The 24,395-nt window shown below is 44.9% G+C and overlaps 1 protein-coding gene across 1 annotated transcript in view; it reads left to right on the top strand.

Moving 5' to 3' along the window:
* TMEM135 (transmembrane protein 135) overlaps nt 1–24,395 on the top strand; it is a 1,073,095-nt gene that overhangs the window by 964,190 nt on the left and 84,510 nt on the right. Inside the window, exon 7 of the mRNA XM_085623147.1 lies at nt 5,005–5,046. Coding sequence (XP_085479273.1) covers nt 5,005–5,046 — 42 coding nt within the window. The remainder of the gene's footprint in view (nt 1–5,004; nt 5,047–24,395) is intronic.

Here is a 24,395-nt window from a genome sequence, read left to right as displayed (position 1 = left end):
TGGTCAATATTAAGAAAAGTCCTCGACACCTTCATAACAAGTGAGATTTACTATCTCACCGACAGAAAAAAAGAACAAAGGAATGCTGGACCTACCCTCCCCCTCCCACTGGGAGTACATAAGGCGTACTGGTCCCAGCATTTCTCCTTTTCTTTTTTTCTGTCATGCTGACAGTTAGATGGACGTGGCGGGAGCGGGGGCGTTCCTGCCTTTTGCTGGATTACTTACGCGGAGGCTGCTGGTTCGGTCTTCGGTCGGCGGTCCTTCGTCAGAGGCCTCTCCCTCCCTGCCGGGCTTGGGAGAGTGTCGCAGGCTTTTCCTGGGTTATTCCTGCCGCGCGGCGGTGGTGATACCGTGTTCGCTTTCCTCGGGCCCGATGGCCGCCCCTCCTGGCCTGCCGGGCTTGCTAGGGGGCGCGGCCGGTTTGCTGCTTCTGGATTGGATGCAGCTTCCTTCCCCTTCCGGTTTTCGGCCTGCCTGACTTCCTGTTTTGGCGGCGGGACGGATGTCAGGCGCCTCGATGTTCCCGGCTGTGGGCTGCTCGTTATAAACGGGCCGCTGGGGTGAGTACCGCATACCGGTTTTGTGGTGTGGGGTTTCTTGGTTTTTGGCTGTGCTTCTTGTTTTGTGCTGCCATGGGGAAACGTTCGAGGAAGAGGCATCATCAGGAGAGGTCTTCCTCTTCTTCTTCTTCATCTGCTGCTTCCAGATCCAAGTCTTTTTTTCGTCCTGCCTCTCGTATACAGTTTGTGGGTGGCCAGGGAAGGTTTGCTTCTGGCTGGGGCCGGGATCGTAAGGCTAAGTCCCCTCCGCTTGCCAAGCCGCGTTCCTGACTCTTTGGCGGTGGTTCCCGGGTTGTTGGTTGGAGGGCGGCTGCGCTTCTTCCTGACGGCCTGGGTTCAGTCTTGTTCCGACGCGTGGGTGTTGGAGATTATTCGCCTGGGTTATACTCTGGAGCTTTCGGTTCCTCCTCCAGATTCCGGGGTTCGGCCGACTCCCTGGCCTTCGTGCCGTTTGAAGTGGGCTCATCTCTCTCAGGGGATTGTGGATCTTCTTCGGAAGGGTGCCATTCAGGAGGTTCCTGCTTTGGAGATGGGAGAGGGCTTTTATTCCCTGATCTTTCTGGTTCCCAAAAATACGGGGGGGTTCCGCTTGGTTTTGGACCTGAGGGTGATGAACAAGTGGGTGACCAGGGTTCTTTTTCGCATGGAGACTTTGCAAAGAGTGATTCCTTTGGTGCTTCCGGGTCACTTCATGTGTACCCTGGATCTTCAGGATGCTTATTACCATGTTCCGATCTATCCGCGGTCCCGCCGGTTTCTGCGGTTTTGTGTTCTGGGGCGTCATTATCAGTTCATGGTGTTGCCCTGTCGGCGCCGAGAGTCTTTACGAAGGTGGTGGCTCCTTTGGTCGCGTGGCTTCATCTCCAAGGGGTGATGGTGTACCCGTACTTGGACGACTGGTTGGTTCATGCTCCCTCTCGGGTCCTGTTGTTGGAGGCCCGGGAGGTGGTGTGTTCGGCGTTGCGGGTCCATGGTTTCCTGATAAACTTCCCCAAGTGTCAGCTGACGCCGTCTCAGGGCATGGTTTTCATTGGGGCCCGCTTCCGTTCGGACCTGAACCGGGTGTTCCTCCCCGAAGCTCGGGTTGTGACATTGGTGTCCCTTGCTCGGCGTTTCAGGGTGGGGGGTGCCTTTCCAATGCGCCTTTGCTTGCGTCTTATGGGTCTGAAGGCGGTGACTGTTTTTACGGTGGCCTGGGTGCGGTTTCATCTGTGTCCACTTTGGGTGTACCTCCTGTCTCTCTGGAATCCCCTGTCCCGCAATTTGGAAGTTGTTATTCCGGTGTCTCCTGTGGTCCTCCCGGTTCTTCTGTGGTGGTCAGTGAGGGGCCATCTGTCACAGGGTCTGCCTCTGCAGTCTTCCCCTTCTCTATTCTTGACGACGGATGCCAGCTCCTTGGGGTGGGGTGGGGTGCGACCTTGGGGTCTCGATCCCTTCAGGGTCGTTGGTCCCTCCTGGAGAGCCGCCGGTCATCCAACTGGCGAGAGCAGATGGCTGTGTCCCGGGCTGTGATGGGTTTTCGGGGTCTGTTGCTCGATCGGAACGTGTTGGTTCGGTCCGACAATATGGTGACGGTGGCTTATCTCAATCATCAAGGGGGGGTTAGTTTGGCCTCTTTGAATGCGGTGGTTGTTCCCCTGTTTTGTTGGGCGGAGGGCCATCTGCTGTCTCTGACAGCAGTTCATATTCGGGGAGTGGACAACTGTGTGGCGGATGTCCTGAGTCGTTGCTTTCCGGATTCTCTGGAGTTGTCTCTCACCCCGGTTGCGTTTCGGCTTGTGTGCGGGAGGTTTGGTCTTCCCTTTCTGGACCTCTTTGCCTCCCGGCACAATGCACAGCTTCCTCGCTTCTGCTCCCGGTTTCTGCAGGAGGGTTGCTGGGGGTGGATGCCCTGTCGATTCCTTGGCCCTCCCGTCTCCTCTATGCCTTTCCTCCTCTGGCTCTGGTTCCCCGATTTCTGGCCCGTTTGTGTCAAGAGGATCGGGAGGTGGTGGTGGTCCTGCCGTTTTGGCCTCGGAGGTCCTGGTTTCCGACGGTTCGTCTTTTGGCGTTGAGGGGTCCCTGGTTTCTTCCCCTGTCCCCGTCTCCTCTGAGGTCTTCCCCGTCCCTGTCTCTTCTCCGATTGCGGCTGTCGGTGTGGAGGTTGAGAGGCAGGGTTGGAGGCGGCGCGGTTTCCCGGACCATTTAGCGGTGGCCCTTCAACATTCTCGGCGGCCTTCTACCCTCAAATCTTATGATCGACACTGGGGTAATTTTGGTCGTTTGTGTTCCGCGTTGTGCCTTGATGGCGCGTGAGCCTTTCTTGTCCTTCACGGGGGGTCGGGTGGTGCTTCGCCTTGATTTTTCTTTTGTGCCGAAGGTTTCTTCGCAATTTCACAGGTGCCAGGAGTTGGTCTTGCCTGCCTTGGGCTCTGTTTTGGATTCTCCTGGTGGTCCCCGGTGGTCCTTGTTGGATGTGTGCAGGGCTTTGCGCGTTTACCTTGATCGCACGGCGGTGTTTCGCAAGTTGGACTCCCTTTTTGTCTCCTTTGGGGCTGCTTCACGTGGGGGTAAGGCTTCTTCTGTGTTGATCGGGCGTTGGCTGAAGCAAGTCATTTCCTTGGCCTACTCTCTGTCTGGGTCGCCTCCTCCTTTGGGGGTTCAGGGTCGTTCTACAAGGGGGGTGGCTGCCTCTTGGGCGGAGGTTCGGTGTGTTCCTCTCTCTGAGATTTGGAGAGCTGCCACCTGGGCCTCTTCTAATACTTTCATCAGGCATTATCGGCTCCTCAATCTGTTGGGGGATGATGGGAGTTTTGCGTTGGGGGTGTTGAGCTCTGTCCGCTCCTGATGTTTTTTTCTTTTTTGTCTCCAATAAATCTCTGGGTTTGTTTTGCTGTCCTGGCGGTTTGTTGTGTTTTCTGGAATGAATGCCGTTGTCTGCTTTGGTATTTCTTACTTGTTATGAAGGTGTCGAGGACGTAGGGACCAGGCGGTAATGTCCTATTACTTACCGGTAATCTTCATTACTCCGGGTCCCGTAGTCCTCGACACCTTCATGACATCCCTCCCTCCCTCCCTGTCTGCCGGCCTTCATTGTGGCTTGGTATTTCAGGAGGAATGCTGGGACCAGTACGCCTTATGTACTCCCAGTGGGAGGGGGAGGGTAGGTCCAGCATTCCTTCGTTCTTTTTTTCTGTCGGTGAGATAGTAAATTTCACTTGTTATGAAGGTGTCGAGGACTACGGGACCCGGAGTAATGAAGATTACCAGTAAGTAATAGGACATTAAAGCACGCACCAGAAAGATTATACATTGTTCCCTGCTACCAGAGATATTATAGGTTTTTAGCCAACATCTGTAAATATCATATGGGGTCTCCCAGTTTTGGCACAGATTATAACGTTTTGTGGATCTAAATCTGAGATCAAAGGATGTTAACAATCTACTAAAAAAATTTGATTAATTTGTTCATCTATCAAAGCAAAGTGCAATATTAAGAAACTCCCAGAAAGATTACATGCCTTTTCCCACCTACAGAGAAATTATAAATACTAGAGCAGCCACCACGATAGTTATAGAGTCTTACCTTTGTGATAAAAGAAATTATAGGGTCTTGCTTAACTGGGCCAGAGTTTATAGGCTTTTGCCCAGCTCCTAGAGAGATTTGTAGGTTCTTAGCCAGTTGCCACAGAAATGATAGGGTTTTAGTCGGATATGGCAAAGTTTATAGTGTCTCGCCTAGCTATCCCAGAGATGATAGAACAGTATTCATTTGTTGTAGGATCTTGTTTGGTTATCAAACAGGCTGCAGGAGGTAAGGCAACTCCCAAACACCTCTAGCCTCTTCCCAGCTTTATAAATGACATCGGTTCTCCTTCAGCTACCACACCTTCCAGCTGCTGCAGAGACCCACAGTATAAACCGGCACCTGCAGTTGTCGGATCGCAGCTCTCTACTACCCTGGATGGGATGCCAGCTGCGCCAGGGGGTGTACAGTGTCGAGCAGCTCCTAATGCTAGAACCTTGGCCAAGTATCACAAAGTTATAGGGAAGGAAATCTGTGCCACGATCAAAGCCACTCGAGCCGCCAACATCTTGTTCCCAGCGAGTCCCGGGCAGCTGCCAGAGCCGGGCGTCCTGTTTGGCAGGCACCCCTGAAGGGTGGATTTCTGTCTGGGTAAAAGGTGATCCAGGATTCAGCTCATATGCATTTGCCTCATTTGTATCATCATTGTTATTTCGTGCTGACACCCTGAGAAAGGTTTTGTGTGGACTAATCCTTTCAGAGTGTACATAGTTATCTTTACTGCTTCTATAAACAAACCAGTGTCTGCCTTTATATCTAATATCGACTGTGAGGGATCCCTGCCTGTGTGCCAGATTTCCACGCTTGAAGCTGCTTAACAATTGCTCTATTGTTTACTTTTTGGCAAAAATAACAACGTGATTTTTCTGCTTTCAGGTGCAAAGATGGCTTGAAAGGATTCTCCTTCTCAGCACTGAAGTAAGTCTGTGAACCACAAGCCTGGAGTCTTTTTTTGTAATCCTGCTCTGCGCCAGCGTGGAAGTGGCTAGTGGAATTTAATTCAGTGTGTGGATATTTTATGACATCGGTGTCCAGCGTAGGTCCATAGGAAGACCTAATGTGTTTTTTTCGATTATCAGCATTTCCATGTAATGCAAATTTACGTTCTATCAATGTCAATGGACCTCATTTACATAGTGGGTATCCTGAAAATGTGGCATGGATCCAGACCATCATTAGAAAATATATGTGGCCTCCTTAGCAAGATTATATCAAGATGTGTGGGATTCCTGGTTATGGTCTGGCGTAACTGTGTAGCTGTTGCCAGGCAATTATGTGAGAATCACCAGGAGAAGGGGTTTGGCTCCAACCACATTTTGGGAGCCAGGAGTACATGTTTTGATTGGGCAGAAGATGTGTGCTTCCACAATCTTGAAATCCTCATATGTCCTCCCTGTGGGCAGCATAGCAGCACTCTGCATCCTACTATGATGTAGTGTATTGTAGTTGCATTCAAATAGCAAGTCCTACCCTTGATAAGGTGCTAAAGTGCTTTCAGTAAATAGGTCGAATGCCACTCTGTAGGTTATAAGTGGTTGGTGGGCTGAACGCTAATAATATTGCATGTGTGCTAAGTGTTTCGTGCTGTTCACATTAGAGGTTTTATGTAGCTGTTCTTGGTTGGTGAGTGGCATTAAGAAGAGTGAGAGCTACTTAGGCTCGTGGCAAAACTGGAAGGGTTTGGACGGTGGGATCTGATCGGCATTTCTCATCTAGGTGATGTGTGGCAGGGTTCTAATATACGTGCCTTCTCCGAGTTACAGGAGGACTTCCGCCGACACCATACCCAGTTCTTCCCCTTCCTGTAGATTTGCCATGCCTTGTCTTATCACCAGACAGCTCTGATGGAGGTCCCGAGTTTATTAGCCCTATGGAGGTTAAGGTCCTTATGTCACATCTGGGACAGATCTATATTTCCCTGGTCATCAACTACCCAGACATGTTCTTGGCCCTCCACACTCGCTGGGGGGCCTGGATGGGTGCTTTGGAGGATGGGAAATGGAGAGAAGTACTTATGGCACCGCTGGAATTGGCCATCTCCTCCCAACTTCGTATGATCCAAATAAATGTTCTTCATAGACCTATTTGATGCTCTGAAAGGCGGGTAAACTAGCAACGCCCACTTACCATAGATGCGGTGCTGATAACGCAGATTTTTAACATGCGTATTGGTTGTGTTCCATAATACAGCAATATTGGTCCCAACTTTTGGGGGTCTTGTCAGATGTGTTGTGTAGGCCGATAGGTTGTTCACCTCATCATGGTCTTGGGTCTACTGGAGGAGTTGGGCAGCTGGAGGTCTGAGAGATACTTGGTGGGTTTGGGTACCCTGTTGGGGAAGCGTGATATTGCCCGGCACTGGACTTCAAAGACTGCCCCTGATTTGCATGCGTGGCAGAATGCCATGGCCTGGTCGTCAAAGATGGAGGAGCCAGTGTGCGCAGCTCGTGGCTTCCCACTAAAACATTATAAAAATTGGGGTATATGTTGGGAACATTTTGGGCTCATGGGAATGTGATGTGAAGCCTTTGTTCTGTGGTCAGGGATCGTCACTGTTTACCTTTACTTTAAGCTTGCTTTGTTTGCAGGTATGTTTTATTTCTCTGAAAACCAATACAAATATATTATCAAAATATTTTTTGCCGATACTCCAACAACACTTTTGATCAATTCAATCAGTGTTCTCCGTCATCGTCTGTACACAGATGGAGATCGTCGTTTGAATTGATCAAAAGCGTTGTTGGAGTATTGGCAAGATGTGTATCAAGTAACTGAGACAGAAAAGGTTGTAACAAAGTTTCCAGGGAAGTTGAACGCACACAAACTTTTCTTTATGAGAGCGGGATGGCTTTAGAAGTGAACGAATGATTCAGAGATCGACGTACAGTGACGAAAAAAACTGAAAGCTACTATAAATCTAACCGTGTAAAATCCCATTGAAGCAGTGAGATACTGCTATATAGAAAAATGTAACCTTTCCAACAGTGCAGATTGAAAAAGTAAAAAAAAACTGCCTTGGTCCTGAAGAGACCTCAAACTGATGAGGTCGAAACGCATCGACTTTTTCCGCAAAAAGGGAGTTAAATAAAGTAAATTTAGTCTTTACTTTGGGCAATCAAAGGACTGTGATAGGTGTACTGAAAATTATTGGCTGTCAATCCATGACACTTTTGCGGGCATATAAGTCCTTCCAAAAAAGTGAAATCCAAAATTGACTACTTCACCTGCTTTGACCCATAAAAATGAGATACTTTTGACGTGGTGAGGCAGGAATCTGATGACTGCACTCTCTGATATTACAACATTGAGCAGTTGCCTGGAGGCCACTTTTTGTGACTAGAATCAGAATATATACATGTATGTCTGTGTGTGGACCTTGCCGACATGCAGCAGAGCACATTTTGGTGATGTAGTTCATGTAGTGCTTCGAGTGAAGGGCTTGGTAGTGTGTGTTTCTAACATAAAGCCATCAACTCATTCAAGGAATTATTATTCTTTTTTTAACTGTGATATCTTTTTATGATGATGGGCCTGGTTTAAACTTTGGTGGATGGAATACGCCATCACAAATGTGACCTATACCCCATCCCCAAGTTGGCTAATTTTCCATGGCACTTTCAATATGGATATTCATCATGTTTGTGACGTAGTGTCCCATCCTCCATACTACAAATCAGGCCAGCGGCCTTGGAAACACTGACAGACGCCCGGCATGCTTTACAGCAGCTGTGACGCCTGAATACGTTGTCAATACCAGTGCAATAAAATCCCATTTGTTTCAATGGAGAACAGTAAAACACCTTGATGGCCCCGGTTCGTGCAGTCTTCCACTCCACTTAGCGGCAAACTATCTTCAAATATTGACTTTACTAAAAAGTAGCCTAGTTGGCCAGAGATGAAATATTGACTAAAGTGAGGATATGGTACCCTATATCTGATGTAGTTTATTGACCTAAAGGCTTTCACCACATACACTATTCAAGGTAATGTTGTGAGAATAAAGGAAACCCATGTCCTCGTCAAACATACAGAAAACGCTTTTAGCGAGCTTCGTAAGAGCTGCGTGCTTTAAGTGGCAGAGTGCTTTCAGTCAGCAACATTTGTCTTTATTTATCTTTTTGTCTTCTATCTCAACTAGAAGCTACTCCCATTAATCGTAGAAAAGTACATATTTGCTTGTTATTCTTATTTTCTTTAGTGCTTTGCTTTTTTTCCTGTAATGCCCTGTCATTTTGTTATTCTGTTTCTCTTTGTTATAGTGCTTTGCAATGTTTCCTGTAACCCCCTGCCATTTTGTTAGTCTGTTTTCTCTGTTATAGTGCCTTGCAGTGTTTTCTTTATCGCCCAGTCATTGTTGTAGTGCTGTGCAGTGTTTCCTGTAACCCCCGTCCATTTTGTTATTCTGTTTTCTCTTTGTTATAGTGCTTTGCAGTGTTTTCTGTATCCCCCAGTCATTGTTGTAGTGCTGTGCAGTGTTTCCTGTAACCCCCTGCCATTTTGTTATTCTGTTTTCTCTTTGTTATAGTGCTTTGCAGTGTTTTCTGTATCCCCCAGTCATTGTTGTAGTGCTGTGCAGTGTTTCCTGTAACCCCCTGCCATTTTGTAATTCTGTTTTCTCTTTGTTATAGTGCTTTGCAGTGTTTTCTGTATCCCCCAGTCATTGTTGTAGTGCTGTGCAGTGTTTCCTGTAACCCCCTGCCATTTTGTAATTCTGTTTTCTCTTTGGTATAGTGCTTTGCAGTGTTTCTTGTAACCCCCTGCCATTTTGTTATTCTGTTTTCTCTGTTATAGTGCTGTGCAGTGTTTTCTGTAACCCCCCGTCATTGGTGTAGTGCTTTGCAGTGTTTCCTGTAACCCGCTGCCATTTTGTTATTCTGTTTTCTGTTTGTTATAGTGCTTTGCAGTGTTTCCTGTAACCCGCTGCCATTTTGCTATTCTGTTTTCTGTTTGTTATAGTGCTTTGCAGTGTTTCCTGTAACCCCCAGTCATTCTCTCTGGATGCCAGACTATAGTCTGTGCTGTATCAACATAAGAGGGGGGGGACGAGGAGCTGTTTGAAAAGGTCCTGTACCAGGGCTCCCAAATTAATTACGATAGCAGTAAGATGGTAACAGTTCCTTTTGAAAAAAAGAGAAGGGGAGTCAGACAGCCAATAGGGCTGTGGACAAATGTGAAGTGTCTCCAAGTGGGTTTGAGTGTGCCGAGAAAGAGTGAAGGTACTCCTGTGTGGATCTAGAAGTGCCCTCACACACCCTAACAGGTGTATAGCATCATCATTGGGCTGGTGCTCCTCGTGGGGGTGGCGCTGCAGTCCCTCACGGGCCCGTTTCACGGGGCTCTTTGTCGGAGATCTTTAAGGAGTTTGCCGCATTTGTGCATGGGGGTGTGTGGGACTAAGTGGTGGTGGTGGTAGTGAGTGAAGTCTAAAAAGAGCCCAAGGACACTCGCAATTTATTCAGGATGTCCTAGGGGTCTGGTTTAAAATATATCACGGGGATGGAGAAGCAATCTCAGTTGCCTGTGTGAGAGGGGAAAATGAAACAAATATAATCCCTCTTCTCTCACCCGTGTGGTGAATCGTATAAGTGTGTCAAGGGGTCGACATGTTTCGCACCATAAATAGTCCCTAATGGATCTAGGAGCGCTTCATCAGGACCAAGAGAGTGAGGTATATCAAATGGGAATCGGGAAAGAAACACCCTATAAACCCATGAGTCCTAAATATAGGAGATACTGTAGAGTAGATAAATAAGGGACACGTCGTCTTAGCGTGTCCCTGGTTGTGGCCTAAAGAGGAGACAAAAAACACATGGGGGGGAAAAAGGGAACAGGAACACAATACAAGGCCGTTAATAACAGTCTCAAGTAGTGAGGATAAATAATCTGTGCATGCTAATTGTGACACAAAGTACCCCAGTAGGGAACTTAACTGGACATATGCATACTCGTGGAAGGGGGGAGCAAGAATGTACCTGGCATGCGTTAGACTCAGATATGGGTACTATGTCGAGTGCTGAGCTGAGCAATAAAAATGCTCCTTACAGACAAAACACCGCGGGTCAATGGTGTACATACACACGAAAAGGGTGTCCGTATATCGTTAATCACGCATGGTGTGGATTGGTGATACGTTGTGCTCTTACCTAGTAAAGAGGACTACAGTGGTGAGTACAGTGTCGATATGGTCATACAAGAAAAGCACACCGTATAAAAGATCCCCGTAAAAAAGTTCCACAGTTCCTACCCTCCCTCTTTCCAGGAAAGACCTCGTCAGCTTCGCCGAGAACCAGAGAAGGCTGCTGCGAAAAATGAAAAGGACAAGGCAGTGACATATAAGCCGATAGGGATGGAACCAGCTAGAAACCGGGGCAGTGTGCCGGTGTTGATACGATAAGACACGTGTCATAATGACAGGGTGGATAGCACTTACTTCGTACTCTTCTTCTGTGCTCCGGATCACCTACCCGGTAGCTTCGGCTGCTGGACGGCAACTAGGGGCGGCAGTATCCATTATATGCAAGTCCTTCGGGATAGGTGCAGGGGAGTGAAATTACGTGACACGTGATAGAGCGTAATGACGAAATAATCGTTAGGGGTTTGTTTGTGGCGGCCATGTTGGAACGGGATCCAAATACGGGAATCCCAATGGTACCGGGATGGCAATCAGTGTTGCACGACATTGTGGAACATGAAGTATCATGGCCACAAGCATGTAGTCAAACGAGATAGCGGACGGGGAGTGGGACAGTGTAAACTAACCCTAAGTGTGTTAAGGATAAATATACAATGCTCGTATTTGGAAACAGGTGATAGTCTATAGATACAGGGGTCAGAGTGTCGATTAGAGACATGTGGGCAGACCCCTGATGAAAAAGATATGGGGGTCCAGTCTCAGTGGTGGTATAATGCACTATCAGAAGAGCCGGAATAGGACCACTATGCGGGCGGGAAACATAATCTGTTATATATATTGTCTGGTTTTGATTGAACATGAAGCCATAATGTGTCATGTGTGCAGTGAATATGGCAGGTGTTGTATGATGCTCCCACTGGGTGGTTTTATCTAGTCAGATCAGCCCAGGGTATATTATCGTTGAGACCACCACTGTCACTCTTAAGTCTAAAGACCCATCGTTGTTCACGCTCAAGCAAAGTGGTTATGGACCATTGAGGGTTGGATTCTATAATGGTCCATTTCAAACTGTCTGGGGGGTGATTTTTCTCCAGGAAATGAGTCTGTAATCTCGTTGCTGAGCGTTTGCAACGGATAGTGCTTTTATGTTCACCTATGCGTATCTTTATTGGTCGCGCTGTCATTCCTATGTAATATGAACCACAGGGACACGTAATCAAGTATACACAGTTCTTGGTGTTGCAATTCGTGTGGCGTTTTTGTTGCCATGGTCTCGACAGTCCAAGATCAAGTTCTTTGGTCGCCGTCGTTTGAGGACAGACTGTGCATGTACCGCATGGGTAGTGGCCCATCACGGGGGGTAGCGTCCAAAGGGTTGGTTGTGGGTTGGTCTTATTTTTTGGACGTGTATGTACCAATATATCCCTCAGATTCTCAGTCCTTTTGAATGCGAACAGGGGTGTCGGTCCTGGTGACACATTGCCTGTTTCTAATATCCTCCAGTGCTTCTTGACATTTTTTTAATTTTGTTGGAATAGGAGGTGAATGATGTCACACAGGTTAGTGTATCGGTTTCCTTCTTCTCTTTTACTTCAAGTAGAGCTCCTCTGTGGTTGTTCCTGGCTCTCTTGTGTGCCTGTCTTATGATGTTAGATGGATAATTTCTTCTGATCAAATTGACAGATAGGGTCTCGGCTTCTTTTTCGAATTCTATTCTGGTGTTACAATTTCTCCGTAGTCGGAGGAACTGACCTACAGGTAAGTTATCCCTGAGCGCTTTTGGATGGTGACTTTGAAATAGGAGCAAGCTATTCCTATCTGTAGGTTTTTTGTAGTTGGTTGTTTTTATAGTACCCTCTTCAAGTGATATCAGAAGATCAAGGAAGGGGATTGAATCCGATGACAGTGATCCGACAAATTTCAGGAAGGGATTGATCGTGTTAATCCATGAGAAGAAGGACCGGCAGGCTTCCTCATCCCCTTTCCAAAAGATGATGATATCATCTATATACCGGCGCCATAATAGGATGTTGCCGTTAAATGGGTTGGTATCTGTGAGGATATGTTCTTCTTCGAACCTGGCCATGTAAAGACATGCCAGGCTCGGCGCAAATGTGCTGCCTTTTCGTGTGTATGTACACCATTGACCCGCGGTGTTTTGTCTGTAAGGAGCATTTTTATTGCTCAGCTCAGCACTCGACATAGTACCCATATCTGAGTCTAACGCATGCCAGGTACATTCTTGCTCACCCCTTCCACGAGTATGCATATGTCCAGTTAAGTTCCCTACTGGGGTACTTTGTGTCACAATTAGCATGCACAGATTATTTATCCTCACTACTTGAGACTGTTATTAACGGCCTTGTATTGTGTTCCTGTTCCCTTTTTCCCCCCCATGTGTTTTTTGTCTCCTCTTTAGGCCACAACCAGGGACACGCTAAGACGACGTGTCCCTTATTTATCTACTCTACAGTATCTCCTATATTTAGGACTCATGGGTTTATAGGGTGTTTCTTTCCCGATTCCCATTTGATATACCTCACTCTCTTGGTCCTGATGAAGCGCTCCTAGATCCATTGGGGACTATTTATGGCGCGAAACATGTCGACCCCTTGACACACTTATACGATTCACCACACGGGTGAGAGAAGAGGGATTATATTTGTTTCATTTTCCCCTCTCACACAGGCAACTGAGATTGCTTCTCCATCCCCGTGATATATTTTAAACGAGATCCCTAGGACATCCTGAATAAATTGCGAGTGTCCTTGGGCTCTTTTTAGACTTCACTCACTACCACCACCACCACTTAGTCCCACACACCCCCATGCACAAATGCGGCAAACTCCTTAAAGATCTCCGACAAAGAGCCCCGTGAAACGGGCCCGTGAGGGACTGCAGCGCCACCCCCACGAGGAGCACCAGCCCAATGATGATGCTATACACCTGTTAGGGTGTGTGAGGGCACTTCTAGATCCACACAGGAGTACCTTCACTCTTTCTCGGCACACTCAAACCCACTTGGAGACACTTCACATTTGTCCACAGCCCTATTGGCTGTCTGACTCCCCTTTTCTTTTTTTCGTATAGTCTGTGCTGCTCTCACTACTAACTTTGGAGCATAGCATGTCCATGGGCACTCACACCCTGCACGTTTTATTTGATGTTTTCCCGACTCTACTAAAGTGATCATTGTTCAGCTTCCCATAAAGATAATGGCAATCTTTCCTCTGCTATGTAAAGGCAAGTTATATTTTACAAAATTTTGTGCTAGGTCACTTAAGTAGAAAATGGAAGTCATTCAAAAAATCAAATTAGTATCTCTGCCCTGATGAATCATGTACTTTTACTGCTGGAGTGGTGAGAATGCAAAGACAAAAATTATGTACTTTACCGACTTTTCTTTCATCTAGAAGGAAAAACATTCAAATGCCAAGCAAAGTTCACATAAAATATTTAAAAATGCTGTTCCTTTACGCTTGATATAGTTCTCGATAAGGACACAGATTAATTTATGATTCAGTTCCCTACCTTTTAAAAGCCTGTGTTGCAGGGTCTTACTAATCACCTGCTGTCTCTCACCTGTGAGAAGTAAGTTAACAAAATAAAGTATATTCTTAGTTTCGAAGTTTTTGTAGCTCCCAGAAGTGGAATTTCACAGTTGATATGATTGCAGTGCAGTTGAAAAACCAGTAAGTCAGTGTTTCTGGCTCTCTTTAGGTCTTGGCTAGACAGCGCATGCGCTGTCTTGAAGAGACATGTTGTGGGCTTCTGCCCACCCACAGGCTTCCCATTTCCTCACTACATCGTCTCGCTCATATTCTTTGTCACCATTTGGCCCAGGCATGCATGGTCATGCCTCTTCTTGAGTTCAGCCCTCCCTCAAAACATGGACCAGGTATTTTTAAGCATCCTCGGATCCCGTTTTTACGACCATTTTAGGACTTACTTTTTTCTTTCTTTTTCAGCACTCTACACACTGCTCGTGCTTTTATCAGCTTTGCCTTCTCCTACCCACGATCATACCCCGTCCAAGATCACCCTCTCTCCTGTCACTGCTTTTCTTATTGTTGTGGCTTCTTGTATCCCCCACCTCCTTCCTCTGGTCTCTGCTTGCTCCCTCGTAACTTCCAGTGCTTGCCCCATCCACAAATCTCCCCTCCCCTGTCACTGCTTTTCCCTTCGTTGCTGCTTTCAGTTTGTTTTCTCCACCTCTGTCCTCCCATCTCTGCTTTCTCCCTCGCAGCTCCTGGTGCTTGCCCCGTCCACATATCACCCCCTCCCCCATCAGTGGTGACGTGCTGATTGGAGCTTGTGTGGATGGCTGGTATTACTTGGCACACGTGTAGTTTTTGAGTAACTTCGTGGAACTCCACGAAGTAGAACTCTGCGAGCTCCACCCAGGTCTATACGTGAGCGCTCTCTCCATCTTGCCATATTGAGAACACGAGAGTTTGAAATGCTCACCAATCCACAAAGAAACATACATTTTTGTTGCTGATCCTGCTTCTATCAATGTATTTTTTTTACCCCTCATTGTTGCTTCCTCCTGCCTGCTCCCATCGGTGCCTGCTCATCACCCAATCCCCTCCTGCTTACCTGCTTTACCTGTCCCCTCGGTACCTCCCACGTCGCTGCTGCTTTTATTTTTTGTGTGTGATCTAATGATATTGGAGCTCCCGTTCCGTCCTCCGTCTAACCATAGTCTCCCTTGTACACCTATCATTACAATGCATGTATGTTTACATAAGCTAATGCATTTCTTAAAAAGTTGTTAAAACATAAATAGCACTTGTTTATTATTTTTGCAAGATCCAATGGTATTGGAGCGCTTGTCTTGCCATAGCGCGAACACGAGCCGATGGCATTGGAGCGCTTTCAGGGCCATATGTATCATGCATTTTACCAGTCGCAAACTGCCCGATTTGCAGAGTTGGGCCGTTTGCGACCTGTAAAATGCATTTCGCAATGTATAAATTCCAATTTGCGGTACGGTAACATGTTACCAAATCGCAATTTGGAATTGCTAATACATACTGATTTGGTATTAGAAAGGGGCATGTTTAGGTCGTCCCTTCCTAATACCAGCAGTATGTAAGAATGTTTGGCGACCAAAATGCGGTCGCCAAGTAGGTGGTAACCCATTCGCAAGTGGTAAGGGGTCCCCAAAGGACCCCATCCCCTTTGAGAATGGTAGCGAAAACGTTTTTTCAGAGCAGGAAGTGGTCTCACAGACCACTGCCTGCTATCAAAAAATGAAAAGAAAACTTTATTTTACTTTTTTAAACGTACACATTTTCTTTTGAGGAAAAAGAGGCTGCTTTAAAAAAAATTATATATTGTTTTATTTTAAAGCAATTACTGACATGGTGGTCTGCAGACCACAGCAGGCCACCATCCCCATGAGTTTAGCGAGTCATAATGGGTGGCAAGTTGCAACCTACTTCATTAATATTCATGAGGTAGGTTGATTTGCAACCCACTAGGAATCGCAAAATGAAACGCATGGAGTTTCATACATTAGAAATAGCGATTACCTAATTGCGATTCAGTGAGTTGCAACCATGCTGAACAGCTGATGTGCTGCTAGACAACATAGCTAAAAGACATTCACATCGACAAGTCCAATAACTTGGTCGTTGCCTAGACCTATTGGCTTTGCCAGTGCTTGTTTACTTTGTTCCTCATCTTTTTGCTCTGCGAATGCCTAGATAACAAGGCTTCTGTCTGAAACTAGTTTGTATCTTTGGATCTTGATTGGGCTTCATTTTGATGCACCAAATAAATGTGTTTTTATCTAAGAGTGTGGAACGTCCTTATCTTGGTTTGTTTCTCAAATAGTAGTCCATATACTCCTGTTCTCCCTAATTTGTCTATCTTTGGTTCCCCAGGACTTCATATTATGGTCTGTAATAACCCGGCCCCTCTTTGCACACTATCTGAGTCCCAGAAGTCTTGGCCTGGATAGCCAATGAGTTTTAAAATCAGGAAACTGAAAGCATTTACACTGCATACCACTTGTTGTTCCCCATGGACTTTCAGTGACTTGTTCTCCATTTTGATTATTAGGTGTCATCTCTTAACCGTCTGCGTATTTCGCTTCATAGCACTTGCAGATCACCCGGCTATCAATCATTTTTCAGGAAAGTCCTTTACTCTTACCTTTCTGGACAACACTTACCTTGTGACCTTTCCTAGTGTTATATTTATTTATTGTTAATTGGTAATGAGCGAAGCATGACTTAAACCATGTCAAAGTGCTGTATGTTTTACAGATTTCTCTGAACATGTACAATTTGCATAGATAAACACAACAATATATTTACAATTTATAATATATCTACTAAAGAAGTGATTCATTCATGTAGAATGGATTATGGAGGAGCTATTTACCTTTTATCCATTTCCCATTCATCACCAACTTTTGAGGTCATCCGCATTATAGCCTGTACTATTGCCTTCAAACCTGCTCGCGGGAAGTACATTTTTTCTGTATTAAAAACTCAGTGTTCCTTGTCCTATCTTTATGTTTATGAACACCGTTGTACCTCCCCCGGGATTTCCTAAGCACCCCCAAACTCTCCAGTGCCCTGCAGAGCCAAAGCCTAAGTTGTCAGCAGAACAATCAGGTAGGGAGAGGTGCTTTGGAAGACTGGGATGAGGAAGACCATGGTTCAGGGACATTACATATTTTTGGTGTTACCCTCATCCCATTCCTAACTATGTGAGGATATTTTAAGTAGACTCTGCCATTGCTGACCCAAAGGAAGTAAATTTCACAATTTAATGACCTCAAAACATACTTTAAGATGATCAGAAAAGTTCAATCAGATATTTTCATTAATTCCATTGCTGCTTCTAATTTCTTACCCAAAGACATCTTCATGATGGTTAACTCTCTGCTCAAAACAATAGTGCGTAATCAGTCAGTCAACTTTATTTCGGTTCACAGAACCATACAAGTACACAATAAAAACATATGAAAATCTCATAAAAAATGAAGCTTAAAAATACAGTTCATAACAGTACTCAGCCAAAATTGAGCGATTTATAGCCATATTACATTCATTAAGCAAAAATAAGGGATGCATTATATTGAACTTAAATGCTAAGACAGTTGCCAGATAAAAACCTCAAGAGGAATCCTAAAAAGGACCAGCTATGTCATCCGGAAAGATACTGTTAAGACTTAGCCAAGTAAAGAATAGCTCAGTGCACTTATCGTCATAAAAGTTAAAGAGCACAGTACATTAAAACACACCCCAAGAGCTTTTATTTTTTAGCAACAAGCCTAGATCTGATATGCCAGATTGACCGCAAGTAATTGGAGATTGACTAAATAATCCTCTTCCTGGTATCGGTCTTACAAACTTTCAGGGTTTTCAAGACCGAGAAGCTGACAAAGAGGGGCAATGCAGCCCATAAGCGCAGCAAAAAACCACCAGACATAAATTGGTAAGATTATTGCTTTTGTTCCATGAACAAGTAAAAGATGCAATGGGCAAAATTCCTATCCTTAATTTAATAAATAAAGCTCTTGTGGATGGAGAATTAACATGAATTCTTAAAATTGCAGGGCGCACTTAAAAGACAAGTAGGAGTTTGTGAGACTGCCCAAGGATACAGCAAATATTCTAGCACATGAGACAGTGTTCCAATAACAAGGTTTCACAGTTTCTCTGACACATTCTGGTATTGTGGTGGAATGCAACCAATATTCACTCAATCCTATCCTATCCTAGACAGTCAGGCTTTTATATAAGATAGCCAGGGGATTGTGTTTGCCAAGTGGTTGCCCAATATGTACCAAAAATATTTTTCTATGGTGGCTGTTGCTCTGTTGTCCACAGCCTAATCCAATATAAAATGGGTTTTAAACTAGCTATATATATCATATCAGTTTGAGGTTTAGATCGAACCGTAATGGAAGTATTGGGGCGCTGGCTGAAAGTCTCAACAGAGATTTAATATAGAAGTTTTCACTTTTATCTAATGGATTGAGGTTGCAACATCCCCACAAATCCACCCCATACAAAGCTGCCCGCATGCTTGTACCTTGTATATCTCAAGGGCCAGTGAAATGGGATATGAAGAGGCCTGGTTAGCATACCTTATAATAGTCCCAGCTCTAAGCTTTTCTTTAAAGTCAGTGAGCTTTCTTCAATCTGTGCAGTCCATCTATGGGAGTCGTTGAGTCTCACACGTAAGTAGTCAAATTAAAAGACCTTTTCTAAAGTGGTGCCTACTAAAACTATGTTACTCTCCCTTCTTTTCGGGGACTGAACACCGTATATGTGGTTTTTCTATCATTTATTTCCTGGCCATAATCTTTGCAGAATAGAATAAACTTTTCCAGAAGGGTTCATAAACCACGCAAAGTTTCCGAAAGGAGAAGTGTGTCATCTGCAGATAGTAGACCCAGGACTTTTTGACCAGCCATTTTGAAACAATCATTCTCGCAGTCCCGGAGGTCTGTGAGTACCAGGACGCAGCCCTGGCGAATGCCTCTTCTAACGAGGATATCCTCTGTGGTTTCCCCACCCGGTCCTCACCTGACTCTAGCAAAGTTGTCTGTATGTAATTGCTACATCAAATACAGTAAGCCAGTTGGGACCCCTATTTTTCCCAAGACCTCCCATAGTTTTACCCTTGGGAGAAGTCTACAAATGCGACAAACAGTGACCCTCGAGTGTAATCAAACCATCTTACCATACAAAAAACCTTGTGATGATCTTGCCACCTTTTGTTTTCACGATAACATTTAAAATCTATCGAATGACTTTGCAACACCATCCAAAGAACGCTGTTTCCTGCCTGATAAATCACTCCTCATTATTACAGAGGGGCCCGGCCTGTCTAAGTTTGTACCTTTTACTGAAGAGGTCTTATTAAATACTTTAAAGACTTTTAAATCAGGATCCCTCTCTGATACTTTCCCACCATTTATTCTTAGTAGGCTACTGTTGGCCCTGTTGTGCACCATCTTCTCAATCTATCTATTAAAGCATTTGTGGTTCCTACTTTTCAGAAGCCAGCTTCAGTAAATCCCCTGCTGAAAAAGCCACTGGATGGCCGTATGGTCCTGGCAAATTATAGGCCCATATTATTATTACCTTTTCCTCTAAAGATGTCAAAACAAGTTTTCTGCTAGATGACACATAATATGGCTTCAGTAAATGTTGTAGAACTAATACAACAATATTAACAGCAGCCAATCCCTAATGGACAATGGTATGTCGGCGGCCATCATACTACTGGTTCTATCAGTGGCTTTCGATACTGTGTCGCATTCTATAGGATAGACGTGCCAACATTGGGATCTGTGAAAATACAAAGAAATAGATTAAAAAATGCTTTTTTGTTTAATCATTTCCAGAAAGTTTCTATTTCTCCTTTTCATTAAGAAATCTTGAATTTCGTTTTAAATTTCTACAGGGCTCTGCTTTAAGCCTAAATCTTTTATATATGAACAGGGCCTCCCCTTTGCCAAACTGGCTCAAAGGTTTGGTGTACAAATAGTGTCATCCACTGATGACACCCCACTAATTGTTACTCTGTCTAAAATTTACCTTCAACACCAAGACAAATTCAATTCCTGTCTCTCAACAATCGCAGAATGGATGTCCTCTAGGTGTCTGAAAGAGAACAGCTATAAAACAGAGATCTTATTGTTTGGTCAGTCTACTTTTCTGTGGTCACCAGACTGGTGGCTAGAAGAGTTAAGCTGTTGCATAAATGACTCTGGTGTAGCTCTACAAGGTTAGCTTTCCCACCCACGTATGACACTGGTTTACGCATGCACCAATGCTGAATGTAAAAGACAGGTTATTGTACCCCTGCAGAACCCCACCCAATACATTGCTAAAGAGGAATCATTGCTTTTGGGTTACTAACAATCCTAAAACTGGGATCTTGGGAACTATGGTACGGAAGCAAACCTATCTCACGCTTTACAATATCACATACACAAATGGTACTAAAAAGAATAGACACTTTTAACTAAAAACATTTATTGCAAATGGGTGAACCTGTTCCTTGACATCTAAAATAACCACACAAAATATCATAAAAACAGCAAATAGACATGTTGCGAACAATGACAATAAAATGAATATTTCTAACAGAATTAAAATCTCATTTAAAATCTAACACTCTAAAACCTACTTCTATGTGCTACGCGAGGAGAGCATGGAAAGTAGAGCTTGCGATCTAGACCTTCTTAGGGAGAAGCAATGCACTGCATACATTGTTGACAGCAAAAGCTGTGGTTATCAGAGAGGCGTGAAGTCTGTGGTTTTTACAAAAGAAAAACACGCATTGTAGCAGCCTCCTTTCTCCTGGCCTCAGATCGTTATCTGCGTCAGGTGCGATGTAGCATCTTCTTGGTGCACTGGCAGCAGTCAAGTCCATCTCCAGCAGTATCTTGTGCGGTAATCTGGGCGAAGGACCTCACCTGACAAGTGGTCATATGGCAGCCCTTTTATACTCTTTTATCAAAGATTTGAATTTCCGACATAAGTTCAAGAATTTGCAACATAGATTATCAAGATTTGTGTCCCAGACACATCCTGATGATCATAAATGGATGTCACTTCAGACTACACTGTTTTGACTATCGTCTGTCTCGACTATCGTCTGTCTCTGCTCTTATTCAGTGTTGATATTGTGATAACTAGACACTTGTCCTAGACTGATGTCACATCAGGTGTCCTATCTATTTCATTGTTTGAATGACGACACTTTCACAGTTCTTTGAATGATAAAGTCAGATGACATCAACGTCAAGGGCAGACATGACAGTGATTCTGCATCAATTGGAAAATGGCGACTCCTGTTACCCAAGGTGGAGTTGGCTCTACTTAAAATGGAGTTGGACCTTAGGGGCTTTACATCGGGCCCCCCTCCGGCCCCAGCCAATACTACTCACAATCTTGGTATCACAATTGACTCCTACCTATCTTCTCCACCCATATAAACTTGGTCTTGTCAACGTGCATCTCCCTCCTTAAAACTCTGTGAAAGTATTTAACTTTGCTCTGACAGCGACACATACAACAGTTATCCATGCCATCATAAATTCAAGACTAAATTATAGAAATTCTTTATTACTTAGTGCCCCATAGTTCTTATTGAAACATCTTCAAATTATGCGAAATGCAGCTGCAAAACTAGTCCTTGATCTTCTATATTGCAAGTCTATATTGGTTTCTTTGAAATGTTTTTACTAGTTCCCTAGCTTTAAAAGAATACAAATTAAAACTCTTTCCCTGACAGACAGGGCACCGAACAGCACTGGCTCTCCATATCTATAGGTTCTTTTTACTCCTCAGGTGCTAACTCAAACTCAGATTGTCAGGATGCAAATGTCTTTCCCTCCCATGTTTCCATTAAGCACGGATGGGAGGTTGCTCCTTTGCTGTCTGTGCCGAAGGACCCTGGAACACCCTTCATTGGCACATTCATAAAGCCCCTTTGCAATTTTGTTTTTACAAGTTGATTAAAACTTGACCCTTTTTCACAACCTTTCTCCCCTCCTCTGTTTGTTCTGTGTCTCTGTGGTTGGTCTTTTGGCACAGGGGACACTCAGTTTGAGTAACCGTTTGCCCTTTATTCGTTCATTTAATGCAGTGCAACACCCATAGTTTATTCCTATATATACAAATAGCCATCAAGTAACAACAGTGACAGAAGATAGCACCCTCTCAGAAGTATTACCAGCCTGGTCTGATGTCAAATCATAAAGATAATGATGAACACAAATGTGTAGAGAAGCCCAAGTCATACTCTACAGCTGTCCTCCCTGTATTAGACCTACCCAGGGTACCTGAGGAAAAAGGCCATGCTGCAACCCCATGAGCCATATAAATGGCCACCTTGACTCAACGAGTACTGGTAGATGTAGAAAGGTTTATAATGCAGACCTCCTATCCCAAAGGTAAAAGACTAGAACAGAAGGATTCAGTGTGGGGCAGATATATCAACATTGATATAGTGTGAACCTAGCTCCTTGGTGAAAGTGAGCACTTTTCAAGGAACATTTGTATGGCAGTAGAAGCATTTCACCAATACCTGCTGTACATAAGACATTACAATGTCTGGCTCCAGTTGAGACCATATGTGCATAGAGGGGAGTGTGGAATGTTAAAGCAGGGCAACATTAAAGAACACACTGTACAGGCCTATATAATATTATACCTATTTAGACTACTTTCTATTTATTTACAATTTCTGGTGCAGGGTGAGATTTTTGTTTTGTGACTGGAACCCATGTCTGTTAGCTTCCCTAGCCTACATCTCAACCTCATACTTATTTTGCCTGGTTACAGATCCAAGGGACAGATGTGCTTTGCTTTCTCAACTAACTCAGCTTTTCTAAGAGGAGTGGCAGAGATTGCAGGTCAGCATTGTTGACAGCTGTTTCAGAAGGAGGCGCCCAACGCCTTGATACATCCACCTATCAATAGATCTGCCTCTCCCAGTAGAAGCAGATTGAACAGTAAGGCTTCATAAAGATGTAGGGTCCCAAACATGAGACTGCTCTTCAAAAGTAGGCCAGGAGTTGGATGAAGGAACAGGTGTTTACACCATAAAAAATGAAAGTGGCCCTCCCCACGAACCCTCTCCAGTCTTTTACATTTGTCTTAACTACCCCAATCCACAGAGGATTTACCAAAAGAAGAATTTATCATCTGTCTTTGCAGTAAGATAGAGTTGAACCCCCCAAAGAACGACAAATGAAGAACCAAGGGTGTCGACTTAGTGTGTCAAAAGCAAACTAAAACCTTAAGAATCCTAAATACTTGAATTAACTAAATGGCAAATATCAACTGGTTCCAGTCTCTTGCCTAGTTTAATGGTCTGTGTCTCTCTCAGTTTCTTGTGCAGTTTCATTCTGCAGCTCACCTTCTATCTAGCACTAAAAAGCTTGACCATATCACCCCAGCCCTAGTGTCTTTGTAGTAACAACCTCTGAAATCTCGCTCCATTTTCAAGACCGCATGTCCCAAAAGTACTCGCCTCTTCACTCCATGGTATTCTGCACAAAATAATCAGTCTCTGGTGGCACTATAGTGCTCGAAACACTGAATTGTGCTGCTTCCTGAAATTTCAGCGTTCAAGAAGTCCATGCTAACAAAATCCTTCTCTAGGAGTGCCGCCATACAGATGAAAGTTCCCCTTCCTTACCCATTTTCAAGAAATGCCTTAAAATACCTTCTCGAAAAACATGACCACCACAAATGAACGATATCACTGCATAAAACCTACGACATTTGTAACTTTCGTGTTTCTCTGCTCTTTTAGGTCTCGCCTGGCGTAGGCTGCGCGCATGCGCAGTCTCGCTGGCAAGATTTAGTGTTAACAGGGTATTTTCTGTAAGGGGCTTCCATTGGCTGGCGTCACCGTTTATGCTAAACGGTGGCCAGCCATTGGAACAGAGGTGTCGATTACGTTTTAATTGGCTTTTCGAGCCGTCCCATTTGGACAGACTCGCTTGCTTTGCGTTGGTCGCAAAAGGTTTCGTATCTTTATGGGGCCAAACACATGGCCCCGTAAAGACAAGAAACCTGTTGGCAGGCGAGGCCGTCCAAGTGGGACGGCTGAACCTAGCCAGGGTAGGGAGGGTCCTAGGCAGCTTCAACTCACAATACCCCCTTCCATTGCCTTTCTCTATCTCTCCCTCACCCCATGACGAAAGAGAAACGCGCAGACAAGAGCACATGGGAAAAAATAAACAAAAACAAACAGACATGCCTGAATGGCATCGCAGAGCCCTCTCCCCGCGGTAAGGGAGGAGCTGACCCGGTCTCCAGCCCACCTCTTCACACCAGTGCGAGAGTGTAAAAACAACACCCCGGCCCGCCGCAGCGGAAGGGGCAGCTGTTTGTGCCCTCTGACCTGCCTAGAATGTTCTCTGGCTGATGATCTTAGTTGAACACACAGCACGGCAGACAGCACCCGCACTTTCTCTCACGTTGTCTTGCGTGGGACTGCCGCCTCTGTGCTAGAGATTAGCTGTATTTATCAACAGTTTTCTATAGTGCCGCCCAGACACACAGGGCACCAGAGCGCTTTACGCGCGACCAAGTTACCAGGCCAGGGACACTGAAGAGATTAATCCAAGATAATACAAGAA

The sequence above is a fragment of the Triturus cristatus genome, chromosome 8, assembly GCF_964204655.1.
Source record: "Triturus cristatus chromosome 8, aTriCri1.1, whole genome shotgun sequence".
NCBI lineage: Eukaryota > Metazoa > Chordata > Amphibia > Caudata > Salamandridae > Triturus > Triturus cristatus.
This window is presented reverse-complemented; position numbering and strand designations above follow the sequence as displayed.